Raw genomic sequence first — 8,841 nt, 5'->3', positions numbered from 1 at the left:
ACATTGACTCCACCGGCAGATCTCCCTCTTTCATTTCCTTCAGCTCATCTTCGGAAAACTCGGTCTCAAACTGATAGTGGCGTCCATCAAAATGAAACCAGTCGTTGTTGTTCTCAAACTCCATAAACTCAGCCGTGATGTCCCTTCTGTGATGTCTGCTTCACTATGTTACCGTATCTTCCGGCAACAAACGTCGTCCTTATCTCGCGTGTGGCATCGCGTCTAATCATGCTGAAGTTGCTGCATAGCGTATAACTGGAGGAGAGTGGATGAGTTGTTTTCGTCTCTTTTCAATAGAAACCAGGCAAAGCTAACAGATGTTTGATGCCTTGTATTACGTGCTGGGACCCTGTTTGTACTGTTGATGAAGTTTGGTGCTGTTCTGAGCATTATTTGTGACTATGAGTGGTTTTTTGATCGGTTTGCGCGTGCATAAATAGACTGTTTGTTATGGTGCGGCCATTTCTAAAGCTGCTACAGCTAGCGGTCAGCAGACTTAATCTCTCGAGGGGGGGTCGGTGTCACAGTGCGTAAGACCATGGGTTAAATTTATATATCCATATAATTAAAAATGTATGAGGTTCCTGGAGGATCTTGTTCGGCCTTCATATTTTTATTTATACATAGCAAATATGATAGATGCATTGTGTGTTAACATTTATGTAGACAATACTAAATTATTCTGTCTTAATGAAGTGCAAATGGCGTACGTTAAGAAGAGTTATGATGTAATTTGAATAAAGATAAAAATCATTATTGGAAATGATATCACTGATCAACAGGGAAAACTTTTGTTGAAACTGAAACAAATATTTTTACATTCAAAGTAAGAGTTATTCATACTTTATCTTTGGCTTTGTTATTTCCAACCTTTGTCCACGCACAAATTAATTAGATGTTTAATTGACGACTCCCCGAGGGAGCCACAAAAATAACGAGACACACAGACCCAAACGCAGTTCTCTTGAGCAAAATGGTGTCACAGGAACCACCCGTCTGTCGTCACCAGGGCTACTGAGGACAGGACAGTGGGTGTTGGGTGCCAAGGAAACAAACCAACTATGGGAATCCAGCTCACCCACCGAAAGCACTGTTTACTCTCGGGGTTAATAGTGTGTGTGCATGTGCGCTTGTGTACGTGTGTGTGTGTGAGCAGACATTGTTCCCTTGGGAAACAGTTTAATGCTCGAGTCAGTCTGTCTCTGTGTGAGCTCGGGCTATTTGCCTACCTGAGGGAGCATAAAAAACAGAGATGCAAAGCTGAAGTGCCAAAAATCTCTCAGAAATGCCTTTGAAAATACCATAAAGGGATTTCATGGATGTCAGTGGGCCTGTGAGAGACGGGCTTTGATACAACTCAGTCTAGCCTGGACTGTGTTGGAGGATATATGGCCACAGTTGCACAGCTCTGACTGGTGGAACACTTAAGGTTTTATGACCTGCTGCCATTTGGGGCTCTGGGATAGAGCAGAGTGCCGACCACATAACTAATTAGGCCTGGCCAACAGGGGTGTGCGAGGATGGGGATTTGTGGATTGTGGGTTGTGGATGCGGTGTGTCTGAATGAGTGAATGAGTGAGCAAACCAGTGAGTGTGTGGCATCATGGGTCGTTGTCTGCGTGTGTAATGTGCGTGCGTGTGTGTGTGTGTGTGTCCTGAAGCTTGAGCATTGCGTCAGGGCGCCGTTTGTGCTCCATAAAGACACCACGGCCTCTTTCATGTAGGAGCCGCCAGGCCTGGAAACTTTAACGCAGGAGATAGGGACTCCACAGCCAGCCTACACACACATTAACACACACACACACACACACACACTGGAAAGGTCACTCCCATCGAGGCAGTCAACAGGAGACAGAGGTGTATGAAAAAAAAAGTCAGGCCCACTCAACATAAACAACACTCCTCCTATTGTCTCATCTCTCTAACCCTCCCTCTTCTCCTCTCCACTGGAGGATCATGAAGATAAACGACCATGCCTAGATATGAGAGTCCAGTGGCAGGAGGGGTGGGGGGTGTTGTCAGAGGTGGAATGTGTGTGAACTGCACACCGCCTCCCACAAATCAGCCAGACAAGTAGGAGGAGGAGGAGGAGGTGAGGGAGAGCAGGACGGGTGGAAGAGGAGGAGTCGGCGATAGGAGGAATGACAAGATAAATGAGTGGCGATGGAGGGAGGGGGCACAGGTGCAAGAGCGGTGCGCGAGGGGCCGGGGATGAATCCATGGAGCAAACGAGAGCCGAGGTCGTGGCAGGACAAATTACAGCGAACTTTTCAGATCGTTTGGTTTCCAAAATCTCTTTATCTTAAGATCGCAAGTGTGAAGTGTTGTGTGTGTTTTGTACAGTTCAAACAGTGGAGGTTGCACAATTTGAGGTCATTCAGAGCATTTTGGCAACAAGGGGAGCCGTTTGTAATGACTGTGTTTACATTGGATTGTAAAAAAAAAAAAAAGTTTTAAATGGAGCAAATCTTGCTCTGCTGAAGGCTTAAGTATGTGTAACACAAGCTTTTATGTTTATTTATTTCCATTGCATGTGTGAGTGTTGTTTCAGTGTGTAGTTCTGCTGGAAGCAGGTCTAACAGTCATATTTCAGTAAGTCAGTTTATTTTGGTCTTATTTATAACTTCTATCTGACGTCTTCATCAGCGATTAATAAATCAGAATGAATCATTCACCTACGCTTCAGTTGTTGGAGGTACACACTTCAGGATTTGATGTTTTCAAAGAAATCCTGCGACGGCAACGCAGATTTATAGTTGTCTTACTGAGATCAGAGGATTGATACTGATATGTGATACTTTGATGTCACTCTCATGGAATAAAAATATGGTACACAACATTTCCTGCTTGGATCTATTGCTAGGCAACCAGCAGATAATCTGGTTACAGTTTCCAGGCTGAGACAATGTGGTAGATGTTAAACCATTAATATCATTTCATTAATGTTAAAAAAAAATGTAATTAACTGATTTCTGTCCAGTGTGTTGATGATCATGATGGGATCAGTGTCACCAGCCATTGTCTCCTTTCTAAACAGTCCAAAAGGGCTACATCATTTCCCCCCCACAATTATTCCAGTTTTCTTAATTGATACGTAAAATTTTAGTATATGATTCATTAACACCTATAATAAAAGCCAGGACTTACAACTTGTAATTGGTGCCTCATTAGAAAGGAGACAATGGCTGGTGACACTGATCCCATCATGAATGTTAAATATACAATAAATACTACAGCAACAGTGATTAAAATGCTCCCTGAAAATGGGATATGGGAATGCAATTAAAAAAAAAGAAAAAATATTTTGAGAGATTCTGCTGAGTCAGCCCTTGTAGATTACAGAAATATATGATCAGGTGTGACAGGAGAGGATGAGCCGAGTTAATTGCGGCTCCTTATCTGTCCTCTTTAGGCAGCTCCTGATAAGCTCTCCAGCTCTTAGCACCTCACAGCTAATTAGACACCCCACTGCACGGCAGGAGGATCTCTGTGTGTGTGTGTGTACACGTGTGGAGGTGGGGGTAAAGAAAACAGTAAGATCTTTAGGCTGTCTCTCCGCACTTTATCAATCAACACCCACTGATACCATGAAAGAGTTTGTTGTGGGAGGCAATCTGCCACGAAAAAAGAAACAAATCTTGTGAATAACATGTACGAGGATGCAACTGTGGAAAAAAAAAAAATCGAATATGCTGTTTCTGATCAAGTCATTGATTAAATAATTTAAAGCGGTGCAAACATCAAAATATATCTTTAATTTGGGATGAAAATTGAATATTTCTTTTCAAATTTCTTTTGCTTCACAAAGAAAAAAGAAAGACAAAAACACACCCTCTTTGTAAACTGTCCGTGCAAAACACTTCAGGAAATCAGTACAACTCTGGCAACAATAAATCCCTGCAGTGTGTATGAATACTATGATTATCTGTAATCGATCTCCCTCCCTTGCAGCTTTCATATGGGCACAAGAAGCAAAAGGACATTTCTTGAACTCAGTTTGGTGGTCTCCGCTATCTCACATCAGTTTCTTTTGTCCTATTTGACCTCAACGCCTGCGGCCTGAAGGTAAAAACCTGCCCTTGTTACACTTGTGCCCATGTTTATCAGATGAACTGACGAAGCCTCATTCCCCCTAATGTGGACATACGAAGTGATTCAGCGCCCCCGTCAGGCAGTGAAAGGGAATTACAATCCTGAAGTCTGCAACTGTCCTCTCATGTGCCTTTTTGCATAAACTACAAAAAGCTTATACAATTCAGAGACATCTGGCCCTCTGTAGTATGACTTTAGAAGAACCCAGCATGTGATGGAAAAACTAAATATTGTGTTTTAAATGTTAAGGCACGTCAGCATCCACTGTCGTTGACATGGGATTACCTTAGTTAACTCGGCTGTAATTCACCTGTTTTCCTGAAATGGAAACAAATTTGTTTTTCATAATTGTTCAAATGTCACTTTTCCTCTTCTTCTTCTTGGATGTGGGTGTTTCAGCAGCTTCACTGACACTTGATGTGACGTCGCTGCCAGTTTCACGTTTCCTCTTTTTGCTCGGCTTGTCGCTGATGTAGCCGCTGGAGTCGCTCCCGTGGACCTCCGTGGGACAGAGCTGGACCTCCTCCTGCTCCTCCTTCACACGTTTCTCCTTCTTTTTCTTCTTCTTCTTCTTTTTCTCACCGGCTTCGTTGCCGTTTGCCTCCTCCGTCGTTCCGTTCAGCTCTGGTGCGTTGACGCTGTCCTCTAGGCAGGAGGGTGTAACCTGCTCTACGCTTTCCTCCTCTTTCACTTTGTCCTTCTTCTTTTTCTTCTTTTTCTTGGGGGTGTCTTCGGGGGTCTCCTCTGTGGCGTCTGGGTTGGGTTCTGTGTCTGCTGTGTCAGTCTGATCTGTGGGGATGCTCGTCTCTGAGCTCTCAGCCATGGCCAGCAGCTCTTGGACCCTGATACGCACAAAGACAAGAGAGAAAAATCATTTAAAGGGATACCCCAACATTTTTTTTTTTTTTACGTGTCTTGCCTCACTCCCGAGTCCATGACAAGCAGATAGACACCATCCTTTCGACTGTGCGTGCAGTAACGAGGGAGAGCCCGTATCGCCTGTAATTAGCTTAGCTCAAACGCTGGAAGTGTATCGGTAGTGTTAGCCTGCCTCCACCTAAAGTCATCAGAGAAACTCTTCAGCAACTCTAAACAGACCGATCTTCGTCTCAGAGCTGACAAAGGAAAGACGGTTTATTTTGGTTGAAGCTAGCTACAGCGAGGGTAGGTTAGCTTCCTATTTCAAAGTAAAAGCACTTCTGTATGTAAAGGGCAACGGGTGTTTTATTTTGTGAAAGTAACCGGAAGTGCGTTGGTCACAACGGCTAGCTTGAGTAGCGCCGAATTCGTCCAAACAAAATTGTAAACAGCTGGTATTTAGACAAATTAACGACACACTGCTGATCTAAACGGATACTTTCTCGCCCAAAAATTTCGACTCAGGTAGGAGGCAGGCTAACACTACCTATAAACTTCCAGTGTTTGAGCTAAGCTAATTACGGGCGATACGGCTCTATCTCCCTTGTTACTGCACGCACAGTCGAAAGGATGGTGTCAATCCGCTTGTCATCGACTCGCGAGTGAGGCAAGACACGAAAAACAAATGTTGGCGTATCACTTTAATGCTGTGCAGATGTTTTCATTGCCTTTCACACTCAACACCACCACCGCCGCAGCACACTCACTTGGTCCTGTCCAGCCGTCCTCTGATCAGCAGCACTCCAGCAGTATCGGCGTCAAGTGCCATCACCTCAAACTCCAGCTCTGCTCCGATTCTTGGCCCCGCGTCCCGCCAGGTTTCCATGGAGACCAGGTTTGGTTTGGGGATGCTGGCGTTGAAACAGCCGTGCACCAGACAGCCCACATGGCTTGCTCCTAGTTTATTCACCTTCCCCTGGGAACAGGAGGTTGTGAGGTTAGCACTTTTTAGATAAAAAAAAGAAAGAAAAAGTTTCCATTTCAAGAAACCAAAGACCCTCGTCATAATGACCTACAATCACTCATGGGCAGTTTCTGACTGTAATTGTTCTGCCTGGGAATACTTAATACGTGTGTTTTCTTGTTTCCAAGGCGCTGTAAGGCCTGGTTATTGGATGTTAAATCAAATACACTATTACAGCGCTGAGAAGTTCTGTATTACTTCTCGGGATGACAGCCGCCAAATGCAGTGAATGTAAATCTCACCAGCAGTTTCTGTCCTTTATTGGGCTGAAACACAATGAAGTGTGCCTCTATGTCCATGTGGATGTAGCCGTTGTCATCATAAATATCTCCGTGCCGGCCAGCTATCCTGATGTTGTCATAAGCCAAGGGCACTCCTTTCAGACTGTGAGAGAAAGAACGGGAAAAGTTACAGGGTGTAAAGCAGATGAAGTCAGTGCAACGCGATCCGACAGAGCTCGACTGTCATCTGGAACATTTGCAACAGACTTCATCTGAGTGCACGTCATCTAGTGTTGATCCAGTGTTTATTCTAGGACGATGAATGGGATACACTGTGACAGAATAACCATGTAGTAAGAAAGATAACTTCTCTGCAGATCCTGCAGTGAAGCATGGCTTTAATATCTGTCCGATAATGGATCTAGTCACCTGTTATATGCATCCAATGCCCCTAACAACTCCATAAACACACAACTAACAGGACTAACTCTGAATGACTTACAGTTTTTCTCCATTGGCTCATTTTTTGAAACAGAAATTACATTCTCAAAACAACATGGACAAACCTCCAATCCACTTGGCAAATATTCACAACAGAATTGTATTTCTCATTCATTTCATCAAGTTGCAAATGTCTTCGTACATCTTTGCAAATTATTAAGTACAGGTAGCTGCAGTTAGCACAATGTCCAGGTGAATATCTCTTGTTGATTCTCAGTCTAATAGTTGTTCTCTCTCTCCAAAACATGTCAGCCTCATTTCATTCTAGAAGTCATCACATGCACAATAGTCTGTTCAGTAGTCAAAATTAGTCAACAACATAATATCATATATTTATTTACAGCACTGTAGGCTACATGTAATGTTCCTTGTTTTTGTTTATATGTTTATATTACAGCTATATTTATTAGCTATATATTACATGCTGTATACATTTTCTTTTTTCTCTGATGAATGGAAGTTACTTTACGTGTGTGAATAAAAATGGCTACCTTTCCTTGACAATATGAGTGCAATGTGTGCTGTCAAACCGCAGGCTACTCTTACCCTAAAATCCTATTTTTTATTCATTTATTTATGTATTCATTTATTTATTTAATTATCTTATATTATACACAATTGTATTCTGTTAGCTAGACAAAAGAAAACTAGTCCAGTAACTATTGTCAATGAAGGACTGGGCTCAGACTGAGAGGAGGACATGAGGGACATTTCAATGGTCCTCTGCCATAATGACAAAACATCTAAGCATGTTGACTTGCAGTGCTCACACAATGCCAAAGGGCCGATGCATTTTGGGGAAACTGACTATGAGAAGGAAATTTAGTTTTGACACATGAGTGAACTGTTTTGAGAGAGAGATGCGCTTTTACCAGTGATCTATAGTGTTGTGCTGAACTGTAAGACTGTTTTGCCAAATGCTCTTAAGAGTTTTGAGAATGTAATTTCTGTTTAGAGAAATGAGCCAAACCAACTGAGAAAACCTGTAAGAAATCGCTGACACGTGTTTGTTGTCACACATTACTCGAGGCTCAACTAGGAGAGACGAGGACAAAGCTGGACACACAGAGGACAAGAGGACACGGTGCTGTCCACAGCTGTCCTGCTGTCGTGTCGTTACCTCGGGGAGAACTTGAGCAGCTCGGCCTCCAGCTCCGTCCGGATACCTGTCCGCTTCTTGTTCAGGTACATGGGCGGTAAGGCGATGTGCCTCCGGTGCGTGTTCATGACCAGACAGGAGTACGGCGCTGACAGCAGCGACGAGGCGGCGGCGAACGACGGGATCGAGTACGGGGCCTCGCCCGCATATGTGCCCGGTGCGGAGGACAGCTCGGTCGGCTGGACTTGGGCCGCGGCGGTGTCACCGGACATTTTCACATGTTTTGGGTCGTCTTCAGCATGCTCCAGGTTCGCCATGCTGCGTAGGACGACCGGAAGACCAACAACAGCTGACTTCCGCTTTGGGGAGGTCAAACATTTGTTTATACTGACTCCTGCTGGTCAGAAGGTGGGATTGCACTTTTCTTTTCTTTTGTTTTCTTTTTTCCCCCTAACTTTTACCAAACATTTTTGTTGTTTTATGAAGTCTTCCAGGTAGCTATCCTGTCACTGTGGTATTATAAATAACACAAAATATATATATATTGTTTAATTATGCTGAAAACTATTACTTTAGACTTATATCGGCTACTCATATTGAGACAGGCATGTTGACACAGCAGAATTTGTAACTTATGTGACATCCGAGGTGGAGAATGAAATTCATTTTGTGTCCTGCTGTCCTGTCTATGACTCTATAAGACAAAAATAATTTAGTAAGATAGATCCAAATAACGAATTTGTGTGGTTAGACGATGCTGAGAAGCTAAAACATCCTTTTCAGTTGAATATATTTGCATTTTCTTTATTTCTTGAAAAGGCCTTCTGCAATGAGACGAAGAGCGATATACAGTATAGTTGAGTACTGAAAGTAATCTTAAATTGTTTATTTACGTGTCACACTTGTGTGCAGGGCCGTTGCTAGGAATTCTGTGGCCCCTGAAAGAATACTAAAGTGGGCCCCTGACTTTTCCACTTTTTTTCTTAGACTACTATGTATTATCATTTTTTATTTAGCCTACTTTGTTTTGATGCTAATGCAGCATT

The 8,841-nt window shown here is 43.2% G+C and overlaps 1 protein-coding gene across 1 annotated transcript; it reads right to left on the bottom strand.

The window, feature by feature from the left end:
- Nucleotides 1–3,736: 3,736 nt before the first annotated feature.
- Nucleotides 3,737–8,116, bottom strand: polr1f (RNA polymerase I subunit F). The gene is made up of 4 exons (XM_083982111.1): nucleotides 7,817–8,116; nucleotides 6,217–6,358; nucleotides 5,718–5,926; nucleotides 3,737–4,934 (listed from the first exon to the last, which is right to left on the bottom strand). The coding sequence occupies exons 1-4, from the start codon at nucleotides 8,110–8,112 to the stop codon at nucleotides 4,445–4,447; spliced, it is 1,137 nt and encodes a 378-aa protein (XP_083838237.1). The 5' UTR covers nucleotides 8,113–8,116; the 3' UTR covers nucleotides 3,737–4,444.
- Between the last annotated feature and the right edge of the window lie 725 nt (nucleotides 8,117–8,841).

The sequence above is a fragment of the Trachurus trachurus genome, assembly GCF_905171665.1.
Source record: "Trachurus trachurus genome assembly, chromosome: 11".
Taxonomy (NCBI): Eukaryota; Metazoa; Chordata; class Actinopteri; order Carangiformes; family Carangidae; genus Trachurus; species Trachurus trachurus.
The sequence above is the reverse complement of the archived record's forward strand: the minus strand, read 5'-3'. Positions and strand labels throughout refer to the sequence as shown.

Bases quoted from the DNA above. Each gene is read 5' to 3' on its own strand.
- polr1f (XM_083982111.1), bottom strand. From the start codon at position 8,112: ATGGCGAACCTGGAGCATGCTGAAGACGACCCAAAACATGTGAAAATG. The intron at 5,927-6,216 runs GTGAGATTTACA...TCCTGTTCCCAG, and splicing joins ATAAAGGACAGAAACTGCTG to GGGAAGGTGAATAAACTAGG. The intron at 4,935-5,717 runs GTGAGTGTGCTG...TGTGCGTATCAG, and splicing joins GGACGGCTGGACAGGACCAA to GGTCCAAGAGCTGCTGGCCA.